The 18,812-nt window shown below is 41.7% G+C and overlaps 2 protein-coding genes across 2 annotated transcripts in view; one reads left to right on the top strand and one right to left on the bottom strand.

The window, feature by feature from the left end:
- LOC115103923 (striatin-like) overlaps window positions 1-9,497 on the bottom strand; it is a 93,133-nt gene extending 83,636 nt beyond the window's left edge. Inside the window, exon 1 of the mRNA XM_029624986.2 lies at window positions 9,121-9,497. Within this exon, the coding sequence (XP_029480846.1) occupies window positions 9,121-9,339 (219 nt within the window). The 5' untranslated portion in view covers window positions 9,340-9,497. The remainder of the gene's footprint in view (window positions 1-9,120) is intronic.
- A 774-nt stretch (window positions 9,498-10,271) lies between these two features.
- On the top strand, window positions 10,272-11,359 carry LOC115103574 (microtubule-associated proteins 1A/1B light chain 3C-like). The gene is made up of 4 exons (XM_029624415.2): window positions 10,272-10,406; window positions 10,488-10,543; window positions 10,633-10,739; window positions 10,994-11,359. The coding sequence occupies exons 1-4, from the start codon at window positions 10,346-10,348 to the stop codon at window positions 11,160-11,162; spliced, it is 393 nt and encodes a 130-aa protein (XP_029480275.1). The 5' UTR covers window positions 10,272-10,345; the 3' UTR covers window positions 11,163-11,359.
- The last annotated feature ends 7,453 nt before the right edge of the window (window positions 11,360-18,812 follow it).

Raw genomic sequence — 18,812 nt, 5'->3', positions numbered from 1 at the left:
AGTGCACTAAATAGTGAATGAGTGCCATTGGACACACACTCTCTTTCAGAGAGGACTTTCTCACACATTTTCAATGGACATACTGTACCGGGGCGGTCGAAGGGAGTCATTGGAATAAACACTTGTGATGACCCAGAAAAGGCGTAACATGTCGACTAGTATACTAGTCAGTGTGGTGGAGTACGTACACAAAAAAAAATGCTGGGGAGGAATTTGTGTGTTTGAAATGCCTGACTGCATGGCACCCCCTCTCCTCCCACACCTCACCAGCACTGGGTAGTAGCTGCCTGAGATTCAGCCTGGGCAGTCGGGAGCTTGCTCCTGTGAAAAACACAGGGCTCCGTTTTAACGATGGGGCAGGGAGCCACGACATTCGCAGTGTCAGCTCTGTGGCATGAGTCACTTAAAAACAAACTCAAACTGGTTATTATGGGTCGTAGAAGATCATGCGGAAGACGACAAGCTGTGACATCCGAAAGATCCCAACAACGCAGGCAGCCTCTGGGCCTCCCACTCGGCAACAAACGTCTCTGAACGAGGAAAAGGACTATATCTGAGGGAGTTGAATACCAAATGCTGAGGCATCTCAGATTGGGGGGGGCTGCTTAGTGCACTCAAAGTCAAAGAAATAGGCTGAACAGGCCGATGTATTGTCGTCCTCAGAGACCCAGCACTTACATTAAGTGTGGGTTATGTAGAAGAAAAAAATATATTTAAAAGAGAAAAAACCCAGTGATCTCCCAACAGGAGCTGGTGAGCATTGATCGGTTCTTTCTCCCATTGGTTGTTTCTTTCTGCACCAACTCCCGTCTTCACCTTCTCTGCAACGTCTTTATAGTGTGGGGAATAGGGAAGGAAAAGTGGTGATGATGCCAGACATCCTCTGGGGCAAAGGAGGAGCAGAGGCAGAGAGAAGCTCATTGTGATTCTTTAACCCACTCATACACACACACACCCTCAATGTAATGTCATGGATTCCCAGTGTTGTGCAACAGCAGTACTTCGGGGTCAAAACGCTAGGCCAGTGCCTGTCGGTGATCGTCGGAGATTATTGTCCAACTCCAACAGCAAAGGTCACAAAGGCAACCATTTCGAATAGGACCCAGGACAGAGATAAACACACACACAGTGGCAAGAAAAAATATAAGAACCATTAGGAAATACCAGGATTTCTGCATAAATTGGTCCTAAAATTATCTTACAACAATAGACAAACACAGTCTGCTTAAACTAATAACACACAAACAATTATACATGTTCATGGCTTTATTGAACACACACTGTGTAAACATTCACAGTGCAGGATGGGAAGAGTATGTGAACCCTTGGATGTAATAACTGGTTGATCCTCCTTTGCAGCAAAAAACTCAAAATGTTTTCTGTAGTTGCGGAACTGTTTCAGTTCAGCAATATTCTTGGGATGTCTGGTGTGAACTGCTCTCGAGGTCATGCCACAACATCTCAAATCGGGTTGAGGTCAGGACTCTGACTTGGCAACTCCAGAAGGCGTATTTTCTTCTGTTGAAGCCATTCTGTTGTTGATTTACTTCTGTGTTTTGAGTCGTTGTCCTGTTGCATCGCCCAACTTCTGTTGAGCTTCAATTGGCGGACATATAGCCTTACATTCTCCTGCAAAACATCCAGGTGCACATTGGCAAAACTTCAGACGTGCAAGCAATGGTTTTTTTGGACCGCAGTGGCTTCTTTCGTGGGCTATACTCGGCCTTTTCTCAAGATGGTAAGTTGATGGTTGAAGATATCCCTATCCTGCCCGTTTGGCATCATCGGATGTGGCCACAGTGTCTCCTGACCCCTCCTGTCTCAGCCTCCAGTATTTATGCGTCGAGGGGCTAGGGTCAGTCTGTTATATCTGGAGTATTTCTCCTGTCTTATCCGGTGTCCTGTGTGAATTTAAGTATGCTCTCTCTAATTCTCTCTTTTGGAGGACCTGAGCCCTAGGACCATGCCTCAAGACTACCTGGCATGATGACTCCTTGCTGTCCCCAGTCCATCTGGCCGTGCTGCTGCTCCAGTTTCAACTGTTCTGCCTGCGGCTATGAAACCCTGACCTGTTCACCGGACGTGCTACCTGTCCCAGACCTGCTGTTTTCAACTCTCTATAGAGACAGCAGGAGCGGTAGAGATACTCTCAATGGTTATAAAAAGCCAACTGACATTTACTCCTGATGTGCCGACTTGTTGCACCCTCGACAACTAATGTGATTATTATTATTTGACCATGCTGGTCATTTATGAACATTTGAACATCTTGGCCACGCTCTGTTATAATCTCCACCCGGCACAGCCAGAAGAGGACTGGCCACCCCTCATAGCCTGGTTCCTCTCTAGGTTTTGACCTTTCTAGGGAGTTTTTCCTAGCCACCGTGCTTCTACACCTGCATTGCTTGCTGTTTGGGGTTTTAGGCTGGGTTTCTGTACAGCACTTTGATATATCAGCTGATGTAAGAAGGGCTATATAAATACATTTGATTTGATTTACCATGGACTGATGAACATCAAAGCTTTTAGAGATACTTTCGTAACCCTTTCAGCTTTATGCAAGTAAACTATTCTTAATCTTATGTCTTCTGAGATCTCTTTTGTTCAAGGCATGGTTCACATCAGGCAATGCTTCTTGTGAATAGCAAACTCTAATTTTGTGAGTGTTTTTTTATAGGGCAAGGCAGCTCTAACCAACATCTCCATGCTCGTCTCATTGATTGGACTCCAGGTTAGCTGACTCCAATTAGCTTTTGGCAAAGTCATTAGCCTAGGGGTTCACACACTTTTTCCAACCTACATTGTGAATGTTTAAATGATGTATTCAATATAGAAAATAAAAATACAATAATTTGTGAGTTATTAGTTTAAGCACACTATGTTTTTCTATTGTTGTGACTTAGATGAAGATCAGATCAAATTTGATGACCAATTTATGCAGAAATCTATGTAATTCCAAAGGGTTCACATACTTTTGTGTATATGTGTAATATATATATATATATAGTGGCAAGAAAAAAGTATGTGGACACCCCTTCAAATTAGTGGCTTTGGCTATTTCAGCAACACCCGTTGCTGACAGGTATATAAAATCAAGCACACCGCCATGCAATCTCCACAGACAAACATTAGCAGTAGAATGGCCTTACTGAAGAGCTCAGTGACTTTCAAAATGGCACCTTTCCAATAAGTAATTTTGTCAAATTTCTGCCCTGCTAGAGCTGCCCCGGTCAACTGTAAATACTGTTATTGTGAAGTGGAAACATCTAGGAGCAACATCGGCTCAGCCGAAGTGGTAGGCCACACAAGCTCACAGAACGGGACCACCGATTGCTGAAGTGCGTAAAAATGGTCTGTTCTAGGTTACAACACTCACTACGGAGTTCCAAACTGGCTCTGGAAGCAACGTCAGCACAATAACTTTTTGTTTCCATGACCGAGCAGCTGCACACAAGCCTAAGATCACCATGCACAATGTCAAGCGTTGGCTGGAGTGATGTAAAGCTCACCACCATTGGACTCTGGAGCAGTGGAAACGGGTTCTCTGGAGTGATGAATCACGCTTCACCATCTGGCACACTGATGACGAGTCTGGTTTTGGCGGACGCCAGGAGAATGCTACCTGCCCCAATGAATAGTGCCACCTGTAAAGTTTGGTGGAGGAGGAATAATGGTCTGGGGCTGTTTTTCATGGTTCGGGCTAGGCGTCTTAGTTTTAGTGAAGGGAACTCTTAATGATACAGCATACAATGACGTTCTAGTCTGTTCTGTGCTTCCAACTTTGTGGCAACAGTTTGGGGAACAGCCTTTCCTGTTTCAACATGACAATGGCGCCATGCACAACATGAGGTCCATACAGAATTGGGTTGTCTAGATTGGTGTGGAATAATTTGACTAGCCTGCACAGAGCCATGACCTCAACCCCATCGAACACCTTCGGGATGAATTGGAACACCTACTGGGAGTCAGGCCTAATCTCCTAACACCAGTGCCCGACCTCACTAATGCTCTTGTGGCTGAATGGAAGCAAGTCCTTGCAGCAATGTTCCAACATCTAGTGGAAAGCCTTCCCAGAAGAGCAGCTGTTATAGGAGCGGCGGGGGGGGGGAATAAATCCATAGTAATGCCCATAATTTTGGAATGAGATGTTCTACAAGCAGGTGTTGACATATACTTTTGGTCATGTAGTGTCATACGAAATGGGTGATTCACATCAACGAAATAATCCAAATCAAATGTAACATATCATACTATATATATTGTGTCTAGGATTTACTTACAGAATAATATGACAATGATGGTGTGTCACAACACTCCAGCACAAGGACATGGAAACAGAGAGTTGGGTGACCACCGGTGTCCACATACTAGCGACTAACTAACATTAGAAAAACATTTTAAAAAGCTGTCAGTGCAGTCAATGTTGAGCGCTCTGTGGTGGGCATTCCCCGCCCACGTTTTAACGCAGGCACTTCCAGGTCAGCTTGTTGAGTAGGGCCCTAACGAAGGTTCAGAAACATCTCCATCTGCTCTGTCCAATTAAATTATTCTCCAGTAGTTTCTAGAAGCAAAACGCTTTCGTCACACCCCTTAACTTTTTCCATATTTAGTTGTGTTACAAATTGGGACTAATTTCATTGTCTTTTTTTATTATAAAAAATCTAACATTTACAGTCTACACAAAATACTGTCAATGAGAAAGAACATTTTTTTAAATTCTTTAAAGACCAATAAAAAATGGCCTTGTGTTTTAGGTTATTATCCTGCTGAAAGGTGAATTTGTCACCCAGTGTCTGTAGGAAAGCAGTCTAAACCAGGTTTTCCTCTAGGATTTTGTGCTTAGCTCTATTGGGTTTCTTTTTATCCAAATAAACACCCTGTCCTTCAGATGATGAGTATATCCATAACATGATGCATTACATTTACATTTAAGTCATTTAGCAGACGCTCTTATCCAGAGCGACTTACAAATTGGTGCATTCACCTTAAGACATCCAGTGGAACAGCCACTTTACAATAGTGCATCTAAATCTTTTAAGGGGGGGGAGGGTGAGAAGGATTACTTTATCCTATCCTAGGTATTCCTGAAAGAGGTGGGGTTTCAGGTGTCTCCGGAAGGTGGTGATTGACTCCGCTGTCCTGGCGTCGTGAGGGAGTTTGTTCCACCATTGGGGGGCCAGAGCAGCGAACAGTTTTGACTGGGCTGCGCGGGAACTGTACTTCCTCAGTGGTAGGGAGGCGAGCAGGCCAGAGGTGGATGAACGCAGTGCCCTTGTTTGGGTGTAGGGCCTGATCAGAGCCTGGAGGTACTGAGGTGCCGTTCCCCTCACAGCTCCGTAGGCAAGCACCATGGTCTTGTAGCGGATGCGAGCTTCAACTGGAAGCCAGTGGAGAGAGCGGAGGAGCGGGGTGACGTGAGAGAACTTGATGCAGCTAACACCATGCTTGAAAATATGACCGAGTGGTACTCAGCTTTGTTTTCAGGAATAAAAAGTGTTTCTTTGCCACATTTGTTGCAGTATTACTTTAGTGCTTTATTACAAAAAGGACACATATTTTGGAATATTTTTTATTCTATACAGACTTCCTTGTTTTCACTTTGTCATTTAGGTTAGTATTGTGCAGTAACTACAATGTTGTTGATCCATTCTCAGTTTTCTCCTATCACAGCCATTAAACTCTGTAACTGTTTTAAAGTCACCATTGGCCTCATGGTGAAATCCCTAAGTGGTTCCAGCAACTGGAAGTACACCTGTATCTTTGTAGTGACTGGGTGTATTGAGACGTATTGAGACACCATCCAAATGTATATCTTCACCATGCTGAAAGAGATATTCAGTGTCTGCTTTTTTTGTTTTTTTTGTTACTGATCTACCAATAGGTGCCCTTCTTTGCGAGGCATTGGAAAAGCTCCCTGGTCTTTGTGGTTGAATCTGTGCTTGAAATTCACTACTCAACTGAGGGACCTCACAGATAATTGTATGTGTTGGGTAAAACCAGAGATTGGATAATCATTCAAATAAGTGTTAAGAACTACACTGAACAAAAACATGTAAAGTGCTGGTCCCATGTTTCATGAGCGGAAATAAAAGATCCCAGAAACGTTCCATATGAACTAAAAGCATTTTTCTCTGAAATGTTGTGCACATATTTGTTTACATTCCTGTTAGTGAGCATTTGGTGCTGAGAAGTCTGTCTGTAATAAAGCCCTTTTGTGGGGAAAAACTCATTCTAATTGGGGAGCCAGGCTTAGCCAGTGGGTGGGCCTATGCCCTCCCAGGCCCACCCAGTCATGTGAAATCCATAGATTAGGGCCTAATGAATTTATTTCAAATGACTGATTTCCTTGTCTGAGCTGTAACTCAGCAAAATCTTTGTAAAGGTTGCATGTTACGTTTACATTTTTGGTCAGTATATTATTGCACAGAGTGAGTCCATGAAACTTATTAGGGTACTTGTTAAGCACTTTTCTTTTGACATTTTAGGCTTGCCATAACAAAGGGGTTGAATACTTGACTCAAGACAATTCCGCGTTTCATTTTTTATTAATGACATTTTTGTAAAAATGTCTGAAAACAAAATTCCACTTTAAATTCAGGCTGTAACAACACGCAGAAAAGGTCAAGGGGTGTGAATACCTTCCAAAGGCACTGTATATCCTGTCTATTAGATTTTTACATTTGCTCAGCTAAGACTAATGGAATGCAGGGTTGCTACTACACTATATAATGGCATGGTAGCAGAACAAATGCATTAAGATAGGAAATTGGTTTCTGCTCAATGCCAGTGGAGCAGTTCTGACACACATTTGTCACTTGCCAATGAGCTCCCTCTACTACTGATAAGCACTTGAAGTAAATGGGAAGGAAAAAAAAAAAAAAAAAAAAAAACTACTCCGGAATCAGGAGGGTATCTGCAATACCGATAATATAACTTAGACATCTATGGCCTATTCGCTCTTCTTCATTAAGGCACAATAGGAAAGAAATTAAAGCCTGCTTAGATTAAGGCAGAACATTGTCAAAGTAAATGATGCACAAATGCCACGTACAGTTACCGGTACACATAATTTAAAATCTGATGAAGCATTGCCCTTTAAAATTGAAAAAAAAGCCTATTGAAATGTATGAATGCACCATCATAAAAGCCATAAATTGTGCTGTAAATTATGTAATACGTAAGAGCAGCAGAGAAAGCTTGAGTCATTTCTGGAAAGCGCAATTAGCTAGCCTAGGCAGCCGCTAGATCTGCACAATCATCTAGCTTTAATGGCGAGAAGGTAGAATAAAACTGGAAAATAAGCATACTTTCTTTATGAAAAATTTACCACCACCATTTTTAGACCATTTTGGATGTTGCAGACCCTTGGCTAAACACAGTGTACAACATCCTAAATTGTCATAAAATCCAAAAATGTTGGTGGAAAATTGTGTTTCATAAATGAAGTATACATATTTCCCCCCCACCTTCTTTACATTTAAGCTAGTTAAATAGGAAAGTTATGCCTTCGTGGCCTGAATAGAGGATGCCTTATGTACGAGCCGGTCTACAGTGGACACAAGTGTATTATCGGGAATGCACATCAAGCCTAGACAATTGTGCAGATCTAGCGCCCACGCACTATTGGCTGCGTAGGCTAGCACTTAGCTTGGCACTAGCCTTGGTTAGCAATGTTCGGAGGTGCACTGAACAAAAATATAAACGCAACACAAAAAGTGTTGGTCCCATGTTTCATGAGCTGAAATAAAAGATCCCAGAAATGTTCTCTCAAAATGTGCACAAAATTGTATACCTCCCTGTTAGTGAGCATTTCTCATTTACCAATATAATCCATCCACCTGACAGGTGTGGCATATCAAGAAGCTGATTAAACAGCATGATCATTAAACAGGTGCACCTTGTGCTGGGGACAATAAAAGGCCACTCTAAAATGTGCAGTTGTCACAACACAATGCCACAGATGTCTCAAGTTGAGGGAGCATGCAATTGACATGCTGACTGCAGAAATGTCCACCAGAGCTGTTGCCAGATAATTGAATGTTCATTTCTCTACCATAAGCCTCCTCCAATGTCATTTCAGAGAATTTGGCAGGCCTCACAACCGCAGACCACGTGATGGCGAGTGGTTTGGTGATGTCAACATTGTGAACAGTGTCCTATGGTGGCGGTGGGGTTATGGTATGGGCAGGCATAAGCTACTGACAAACTGCATTTTATCAATGGCAATTGGAATGAACAGAGATACCGTGACAAGATCCTGAGGCCCAATGTCATGCCATTTATCCGCCTCCATACCCTCATGTTTTAGCATGATAATGCACGACCATGTCGGAAGGATCTGTACACAATTCCTGGAAGCTATAAAATGTCCCTGTTCTTCCATGGCCTGCACACTCACCAGAAACGTCACCCATTGAGCATGTGTGGGATGCTCTGGATCGACGTCTACGACCGTATGTTCCAGTTCCCGCCAATCAACAGCCTGATCAACTCTATGGGAAGGAGATGTCACACTGCATGAGGAAAATGGTGGTCATGCCACATACTGACTGGTTCTGATCCACGCCCCTACCTTTTTGTTTTTAGGGTATCTGTGACCAACATATGCATATCTGTATTACCAGTCATGTGAAATCCAAAGATTAGTGCCTAATGAATTTATTTCAATTGACTGATTTCCTTCTATTAACCGTAAATCAGTAAATTATTTGAAATTGTTGCGTTTATATTTAATTTTACACTGCGAGTTACAACTCAAACAAGGCCTGCACATCACATTATGCTAATAGCCTTACCTGATATATTTACGACATGGCATTTAAGAGAAGGCACAATAAAGACTCATGCCTATTGCGTGCATGAATCAACTTCACTGTTCATCAGAATCATTTTATATTATTCAACAGACTTAGCACAGGGTTTCCCAGGACCGAGGTTGGCTATAGTGACTAACGTCATCCGACCAAGACTACTCTAGTAGCAACGTAGCTCGAGCAGTTCTCGCCACAAAGACCGTAGCGCGCGAGTAAGCTTCCTGACACAAATTTCAATCTTCCTAGGTCGGACTCAACACCGTAAACCCCCAACCAAAAATAAGCAGGGCATTTTGACGTGGTTTACCTGCAATTCGGCTCGCTCCACCTCCCATTGCGCTCTATCCACCTCGAAGCGGGCCCATTCGTGTTGCAGAAAGTGCAATATCCCCGGAATGTTGTAATGAGCCCTGGCCGCCTCTCCGCCACCGACGTCGCCCGGCAGCTGCGGTCCTTTGCCAGCGCCTGGCAAACCCGAGTTGTTGTTGTTGTTAAAGAACACGCCAGGCCCTGCCTGTTCGTCCATGCCCAGGCCAGGTGTGTGGGTTCAGTTCGCACAAGCTGGCACGACTGTGCTCAGACGGATGGGTTTTCCTTTAACCGCCCCTGTGATATGAAATGGAAAGGAAATAGCTACCTACAGCTCTCTCTACTGGGCAGGCACATTCATGTCGGAACAGCCAGCTGTCAATTGATGACGTTCACACTCAGCTCCCACCCACATCCAGTGTTTTCTTTACCCATTGGTCGATTTACACGATTCACACTGGAATAAGCCAATCGGATATAAATGCGCTGTTGACAACTGTTGTACACTACGTATGATGGAATTTGAAGTTCAAAGAAGATATAGCTGCATTTTCAAATTCGCTTGTTCTCTTTTTTTTTACGGTGTCATTTTCTTTAATTGGCCTACGGAGTAGATTTTTTTGTAACTTAAATTGAAAATGTCATAGTGTATGCTACAGAAGTGTATCTGTGGTAGCCATATTTCATATATTATAGCACATTCCATTAATGTATCTATGCATTCCATTGAGCCATTAATCCAGTTGTTTACATTGCACACACACCCAAGCCTATCATCCACGACCCCGACTGAATTTCTTGTCCTTTGAAATCCACGAAAATACATTAAACAAAATGTTGCCCTCACATGATGTAGGGCCTACTTTAGTGTGAGAATATTATAAGGCCTCTATGTATGATTTGTGTGTAAGATATTTTAATGACTAAATTACCTCTATATAATGTTTGTTAATTCAGTCATCTTTTCTAACATCAATTACATGAAACATTACAATCAGGTCATTTATTAGATCTTAACCATTTGGATTGGTTTTACACACAGCCGAGTCATTATGCACGGTCAATTCATTAGCCATATGAAGCGTGCTGACCCAACCCCATGGTAATGAGGTGATACGTCACTGCGACCACACTATTTAATTTCTGTTGGCTGATCCACATGGTTACATTTTTTATAGCCTAGATCAGACAGCAGGAATTGAAGAGAGGAGCCACTTGCCCACATGATGCCTCCATTTGAGAAACCACAGCAGCCCAAGTCCTTCAAGCAGAGAAAAAGCTTTGGTGATTACTGAATGTATTGCTTTGCATGTGGTAGACTATGCGTTGCTTTATAATCTCATCCACGTTTTCCATCCCAAACAGCCACGAGAAAACAGGAGGTCGCGGGGATCCGAACAAAGTTTCCAACAAAAATTCCGGTAAGTTCGCTTCTTTCTAAAACCGTATTCTACCCTGGCGTTCCATTGAATTTGCACCTTCTGAAAGTGACCTTTCCACCCACACACAGGTTATCATTGAAAGGTATCAACGGGAGAAGTACTTGCCGCCTCTTGATAAAACGAAATTCCTGGTCCCCCAAGAACTTTCCATGACTCAGTTTGTCACCATTATAAGGTGTGTCTCCTTTGAGAAACGTTTAGCTGAAATGTTGATTATTTAACTTGGCAAGCGTGGCTTAACATGACTGAAATCATGTCTTCAATGTTTGTTTGAGAACTCGTGCATAATTTCAAACTTGGTTATCACCTGATATGTATCAGCCTCGAGTGCCGCGCGCGACTGTCACTACTTTTAAATTACTTGACTTTGTGCAAGAATTTCTACATTTTGAGTAGGTCTTGTCAATACACTGCACGTTCTCGTTTCAGAAATCGTATGTCTTTGATGCAGAGTCAAGCGTTCTACCTGCTTATCAATAATAGTGGCCTGGCCAGCATGTCTCTTACCATGGCGCAAGTCTACAAGGACCACAAAGATGACGATGGCTTTCTCTACATGACTTATGCTTCTCAAGAAATGTTTGGTAATTGTGTTTAAATTCACGAGGAGTCATTGCCAATTGCTGGAAATGTTTGAGAAGACATAAATTGCAGGATTGGATAATGTGAGGCCTCGGCTTTTGGCAGGCCCAATAACTGAACTTCGTGTATAGATATAAAATGCAATATATGGATATTTAATATTACTCAATGTTTTTGTATATTGTTTTTAAGGTAATAAATGTTTCAAACTTTTGAGGACCATGCTCTGTATTACATCACTTTGGCTAGATTGCTTAAAGCTGCAATATGTAACTTTTTGGGCTAAAAAAACAAATTAGCATAGAAATAGGTGTTAGGTCTGTCATTCTACGACTACTTAAACATGTTTAACGAGATCTGTGCGTTGAGGTTTTCTAAACTTTTTGTTTGTATGCCAGCTTAAAGCAGCTGAGAAATACTTAATTATTGAAAAGTGATTTGCCAGCGGTACAATGATTCGATATTTGAGCCCAATTTCAGTTTGACAATTTAGCATGGCGCAGCAATTTCAGCATATTGCACTTTGTCAATCGTGCCCCTTCATCTAATTTCCCCAAAATGTGTGGACTTGGACATTTGTCTTCAATAGGAACTCTGAGGCATCAGTTATCAAGGAAGGACCTGTTGCCCAATTCCTCCAACTCGACTCCTATACTCTAGGTTCTTGTACATATCTGATTGGTCAAAATATCAGAATTGGGCTGCATGTGTCAACTCATAACTATTCAATCCAATATGGGTCCATTTGTGCCATATTGGGGATCAGACCTCTGTTTAAATACTACTTGAAATGTGTGCTTGGCTTAATGAACCAATATAATAGCTCCAAAACCACAGCCCTCTCCTATCTGGCACTCCAGGCAGGCTATACAAAGTATTTGAACCAAGGGCTGATTGGTACTCCTGAATAGGAACAATTCTCCTGAAGGTGGCAGTATTGTTCAACCATAAAATCTGTGACTGCACAGAATGGTTTGATTTTGGATCTTGTAAGGCTGAAGTACTTGAAGGCTCTTTAGTTTAGAGGCTGCAAAATGTATAGAAGCAAGAACCATTCCAACTTCTAGAAAAGTTTTGGTAGTGTAAATTAGCCTATTTGACATGACTATTTCAAACCAGATTTTTTTTGTGTGTGTGGACCCAGTAGCACCTTCACTGACTGACAGGTCTTATTGAGCTTAAGCTCAGCCTAATTGTTGCATGTGGTCACAGGTCTGCACTGCAAGGGACTGGACACTCCTTATCAGGGCAGGGAGATGGGTTAACCCAGAAAAATGTGACTCACTTCCTGAATTTGAAATCAGCCCTTTAAGTCCAGTAAATCTTAAATAATTGCATTTTATTTTGGGGTAAGTGATCCAAGAGTGGTCATCAAAATGGTCAAAGGGTCAGCGACATGAACAAGTTAATTTTCCTTGTAGAATACAGCTTTTTTTAAGCTGCTTATTTTAGCAACATTTTATTAGTGAATATTGGTTTCAAGATTGAGAGGTAGCAATTAAAATGTTCTGTAGATATTTGTGAAATGTTTGATTCCATAAAGATTAGTTAGCAATATGCAAGAACACTAGTTGGTGCAGTAATGGGCAATACAAAAAATGCCTGTGAAATTGTCTATAAAAGGCAGATATTTAATTGACATTGTACAATGAATGGATTTACATGACCAGGTATAAAGCTTAAGTTGCCTTGTAATGCATTACAAGGCATTATCCTAAGCATGGTCAGCGAGAGAAATCATGCCATGCCCCAAAAGTCCATGGGTTGTAGAAAAACAGTATCTCATCACAGCAGTTCAGGAACAGAGAAAGACTAATGAATTTAAGACCCCTTTTATAAACATTGAGTTGTTTGGATTCAAAATAGTATCACTGAAGTTAACCTCCGATCAGACATCAGACCTACGTGATGTAAACTCTGGACAATGGGGGTTGGAGACGTCAACACCGAGAATGCTGAATTCCTATGACAACACAGAGGAAATTCTTGCATACAGTTGATAAGAGTCAATTCGGGGGCTGCTCGTCAATACAGAAACGGATGCGCTTCTGTGGGGAGAGTTATTTAGTGACTATATCACTGACCACAAGGGGGAGCCCAAGATCCATAGAATATGTTGAGCTGTTGTGATGGTTGAAGAAGTAAAATATCAGTCAGCACTGCAGCACACCTTGATATTTTACTCCCAAAATGTGTAAAGAATTGTTTTTCTAATTTTTCTAAATGTACAGCCCTGTTGGCTTTCACACTTGAGTCCGACTACATTACAGTATTGCTTTCACCTTTGAAGACTCTGGAGAACACTCCTCCCAGTGCTGCATTGTCGAAGTCCAGTACATTGGATCGGCGGCATAAAGAGTTATGGTCCATTAACTGAAATGGGATTAACCAAATTTATTACGTCCTAAAAGATATCAACCATCTCATCCTGACTGGGAAACAGCAGGTTTTCATTTTGCCTAGTCATGTCCATGACTGTATTGAATGGCTTTTCTTTACAACATTAAAAACATCTCTTGACTTTTAGCCATGGATGCTACCAAGTGTTGAGAGGACGGTGATTAAAAAAATAGAGACCAAGCTCTGTGGAATATAATCTAAAAGAACTCAAAAGTGGAGCATTCAACAAATACAGTAGTTGGAGAGACAGACAATCGTACTTTCTCAATTGTCTTTCCTTGTATCCTTTCTCCTGCCCTCCCTCTCAAAACGCATTGGAAGAGAGGATCCAAGGCTCCTTCCCTAAGGCCTTCTCCTCCAATGCGTGTTGAGGTCGAAGAGAGGAAACGAGGAACCAGGGCGAGATATTTGAGAGCGGGAGAGAACCATGGTGGACGGATAGAGAGGGAGGGGGGCATAGAGAGAGAAAGCGAGAGAACCACTTGATTCTCTGCAATCAGGACCACACTATATTATAATTCTCGTTGTTGATTCAAGTGGTGCTTTTGTTTACATTATCAAATTACCTTTGTTCGTTAGTGGACAATGAACACACACACGCACACGCCCACACCGTCACAAACCCCCTTTTCCAATGCCTGCCTTTTTATCGGTGACTGGGGAAGTGAGTATAACCTCTTCCACTTTGAAGGCGGAGGTGAAGGAGACGTTCAGACCTATTTGTTTAATGGTATAAAGATCCCGGCTTAATGTACCATAGCAATCAGCAAGAAAGCAGCCACAGGCCTTTGGAGTGCCAATACTGAAAGTTAATGGGGCTTGTTGTTCAACCGAAGAGCTTTAATGTTCCAAACTAACTTTACAAAGTCTCATTCGTCGGAGTGGCCAGGCCCATTGCTTTGGCAAAGGTTTTAACGTAAGTGTTCCGGTTTTATTAGTCATCAGATAAAAAGCAGTGTGCCTCACTAAGAGCAGTCAAAGGATCGTTACATACATTGCCACATACACGTACCCGGTCTGTCTGTCTGTCTGTCATCTTTTGAGTTGTTAGAGGGCTGTAATGTCAGCACAAAATACTAGTCTTACCATCTAGAAACGCGGTAGGATTTCAGGATATTGGGATTAGTTATCCCATGTCCTTCAGACCCTTTATACAGCTGTTTGGTTATGATCTAGCACAGCAGACAGGTCATAGAGAGAACTGTGACAGGTATCCTGCTGGTGTGTGTGTGTTTAATTGTCCTAAGTGCCAGGTTGACCAGGAGCTCCTGACACACACACACACCAAACTGTAATTAACAAGCTGCCATAGCAGTAATAGTGACACTTCAGCAGAACAAAGGGAGCCTGCTGTGTGTGGAGAAAGTAGGCAAAGTAGCATCTGGAGGAGAGAAAATGGTTGCTTCTCAAGGTCGGAAAAGTCATGCAAACATTTTGCACACTTTGTGATCAGGGCTTTGCCTCTACCTCTTTAGGCTGTTGTTGTGCAAACTCTGTTTGTGTTGTGTCATATTACTTACAGATGTAGGATCTTCATTTGATCACTCGTTTGTTGCTCAGAATTGTCCTGCACAGCAGGAAATGCAATCTTGTAGTGTATTAAGTTTGTGATTTCCACTTTAACATTTCAGACTTGATTTGCCATTATTTATCAACCCCTACAAAAAACATGTCCATTAATTATAATCCACATAATAATTCACATTTTCTGTTGCTGCAGGATTAAGATCCTAGATCTATAGGCTGTAACAAAACAGTCAATATTTTCATTTTCTCCTCTTCTGTCTGATCACAGATCTAAAAAGCCTTGAAACAGTGGGTGTAAGAAATATGGTTATATACCCAGACCCATGTACTGTATACTCTAGTGGAATCTATTCAGTTCTTCGGGAGAGAGGAAACATTTCTTTATATTTGCCCAATGTCAGTCTATAATTAAAAAAAATAGCATCACTCATGTACAGTGCACCCAGCACTTTAAAAAAAAACACAAGCACAATATAATCTAAGCTAATTAATATACTAATTGAATTAGCTGTATGAAAAAGTGTTTCACAAGGTCTCAAAGTGCTTCAATAATTACTAAGCTGTCACGATCATAATCTGGCTTCAGGAAAACCTGACGTGTCATCCAGGTATGATCTTAACAGGCCACTTTTTGGCAGGAACATGAAATGCCTTGACTTGACTTCACTTCATGAATGTAATCAAGCCAAAGACCAAATAGACCATGCATCATTGTAATTGAGTTTTTGTGGTTGTTTTAGTCTTAGGGCTACAAAGAGGGGATAGGGGCCCAATGTAGACTGACTCAGTGACGACAGGGCCATATGGCAATGATGAAGTATGAGCAATACTGCTAAAACACCAAATTAAAGTTCCAAAATCAATGTGAGGTTAGTATTTCTTCCCCCCCTAAAAGTGTAAATTACCTGTCCAAATCCCAGAATAAGATTTATTAGTTAATACATTTGTTTGCTGAGACTAATTCAAATTCTATGACTTCACTCAATGACACAAAATGAACTTATTAGAACTAGTAATGTTCTGCCTTTTCAAACGGTGAACATTTGAACTGATTGAGACTGTTTGTGAATGTTTTCTGCAAAACGCTCAGTTTTTTTTAATGATATGCATCAGAATATTTGCTCTACTTGAACGTCAACAAGGGCAGGTTGGCATTCTCAGTGGTACACAGTAGAATTCCCAGCCTTTAGTTGTTGACATTTATACATTGTGTGTACGTGCGAGTGTGGGTCTATGCATAAATGTGCACACGGGGGTGTCCTAAAGTGAGTGCATTCATCATAAGTGTCTCTGCCAAAGCCAAGCTATGTAGACATCCATTTTAGTCCAGACGTTCCCACAGACTGTCTACTAAAGTAGCCTAAGTACCCTATTCCCTATATAGTGCACTACTTTTGGCCAGAGCCCTAGTCAAAAGTAATACACTATCTCAGGAAAAGGGAGCCAGTTGAGATGCAGTCCTAAACTCTGCTGCATTGCTTCTAGCCATACATTATTACTTAAAACAATACAATACCTCTCTCTTATATCAGAAACATCAGACACTGAATACAAATGCATCAGTTTGGCTATTCTTTCCTAAACTTTCCTAAACTCTCTTCAGAAAACTCCACCATACTCCACCATATGTGACTTCAATATCAAACACACTCACCCTGACCACCTGACACTTGACCCTTAATGAGTCCCAGTGTGAGGGCGGCCATCTTTTTTTTTTTTAAGGATGAGGGCCTTGAAGCCTCTGTGGAGGTGAGCTCCGGGGTGATACATTTTTCAACCTCTCTCTCTCTCGCTCTCTCTTAGACAGCTAACTGTGACATCACTTCTACCAGAATGCTATTGGCCCCCCATCAGAGGGAGTGGTGGCTGTGGCTTCAGGAAGGAGGGAGAGAATGAGAGACAGGGGAGAGATGGAGAAAGGGAGATGGGAGAAAGGTAAGTAGATAGTGAATGAGGGAGGGAAAAGGAGCGAGAGCAATGAAGCAAGGGAAAGAGACAAGGGCAGCGAGAGAGGGAGATCTACATTTATTTGTATTTTTTTGAGTGTGAATCTTTCTCAGAGCATGATAAATATTTCATAACTGTGTTTGCACCCCAATTCGCACCCTATTCCCTATATAGTGCACTACTACTTTTGTGTGGGTGCCATTTTGGGACACGACCCATATATTCCCAGAGATCCGTAAAAGGAATACATGAAAATGTAATGAGAGCTCAGGTTAAACAATATTTTTTTGTCTATAAATGGTTAATCGACACATGGCTAAATGTTTGGTGAATAGCAATAAGGTAGAGTGAGGCATCACACACAGACAGGCAAAAATGACAAAATACCAGATCAACGTATCAAAATGAACTGCAATGCACACTGGGTATTATTATTGGCCTTGTTTCGGGGCGGGGCAGCGTAGAAAACATTATGGACACCTGCTCTTTCCATTATATATATATATATATATATATATATATATTAACCTTTATTTTACTAGGCAAGTCAGTTAAGAACAAATTCTTATTTACAATGACGGCCTAGGAACAGTGGGTTAACTGCCCTTGATCAGGGGCAGAACGACAGATTCTGACCATCTCAGCTCAGGGATTTGATGCACCAACCTTTCAGTTACTGGTCCAACGCTCTAACCACTAGGCTACCTGCCACCCCAGATATAGACTGACCAGGTGAAAGTGATGATCCCTCACTGATGTCATTTGTTAAATCCACTTCAATCAGTGTAGATGAAGGGGAGGAGACATGTTAAAGAAGGATTGTTAAGCCTTGAGACATGGATTGTGTATGTGTGCCATTCTGAGGGTGAATGGGCAAGACTAAATATGCCTTTGATCAGGGTATGGTAGTAGGTGCCAAGCACACCAGTTTGTGTCAAGAACTGCAACGCTGCTGGGTTTTTAAACGCTCAACAGTTTCCCCATGTGTATCAAGAATGGCCCACCATCCAAAGGACATCCAGCCAACTTGACACAACTATGGGAAGCATTAGAGTCAACATGGGCCAGCATCCCTGTAGAAGTTCTTCGACACCTTAGAGTCCATGCTCCGACAAATTGAGGCTGTTCTGAGGGCAAATGTGTTTGTACAATCAGTGTACCTTTTATATTTAATTCATTTAGAAGACACTCTTATCACACCATAGTGCCATCAGACTTCTGATTCCAATGCAGGGTGAAAGGGGGCCACAAAATGTGAACCGCTATAAAAAATAAAAAAAATGGTATAGAAAAGTAGTTTGTAAATACAAATCACACCTCTCGAAAGTATCTTGTAACAAAATACAGAGTTCTGCCCAGTGTAATACAAAATACTCAGAAGTAATTCAAAATACATATTTCAAATACACAACAGAAAATCAGCCCATCGCAACACATCACACTGCCACTCACTGTAAGCAAATAATCCCTTGAGGTTTTGTGCAGTTGTTTCCGATTATTTGTGGGTCCCAAGAGATCAATATAAGAAAGATAAGTAATGAAGAGAGTTTTATTGTAACCAAAGTGACAGGTGTGTCCCCTGGGTTGTAAACACTATGTTAAAGTAGTGTGTGTGTGTTTGTGTGTACCTGCACATGTGCGTGCATGAGTGTTTACACACAGTATATCAATGTTTGTGTCAGAGGAGAGGGAAGTACAGTGCCTTCAGGAAGTATTCATACCCCTTGACTTGTTCCACATTTTGTTGTGTTACAGCCTGAATTTAAAATGGATTAAATAGAGATTTTGTCTC

Source organism: Oncorhynchus nerka, linkage group LG21 (assembly GCF_034236695.1).
Source record: "Oncorhynchus nerka isolate Pitt River linkage group LG21, Oner_Uvic_2.0, whole genome shotgun sequence".
Classification (NCBI taxonomy): domain Eukaryota; kingdom Metazoa; phylum Chordata; class Actinopteri; order Salmoniformes; family Salmonidae; genus Oncorhynchus; species Oncorhynchus nerka.
This window is presented reverse-complemented; position numbering and strand designations above follow the sequence as displayed.

Excerpts from the sequence above, each read along its gene's own strand:
- LOC115103574 (XM_029624415.2), top strand. The coding sequence starts at position 10,346 with ATGATGCCTCCATTTGAGAAACCACAGCAGCCCAAGTCCTTCAAGCAG. Across the intron at positions 10,407-10,487 it reads CAAGCAGAGAAAAAGCTTTG|CCACGAGAAAACAGGAGGTC; the intron begins GTGATTACTGAA and ends CATCCCAAACAG. Across the intron at positions 10,740-10,993 it reads CAGTTTGTCACCATTATAAG|AAATCGTATGTCTTTGATGC; the intron begins GTGTGTCTCCTT and ends TTCTCGTTTCAG.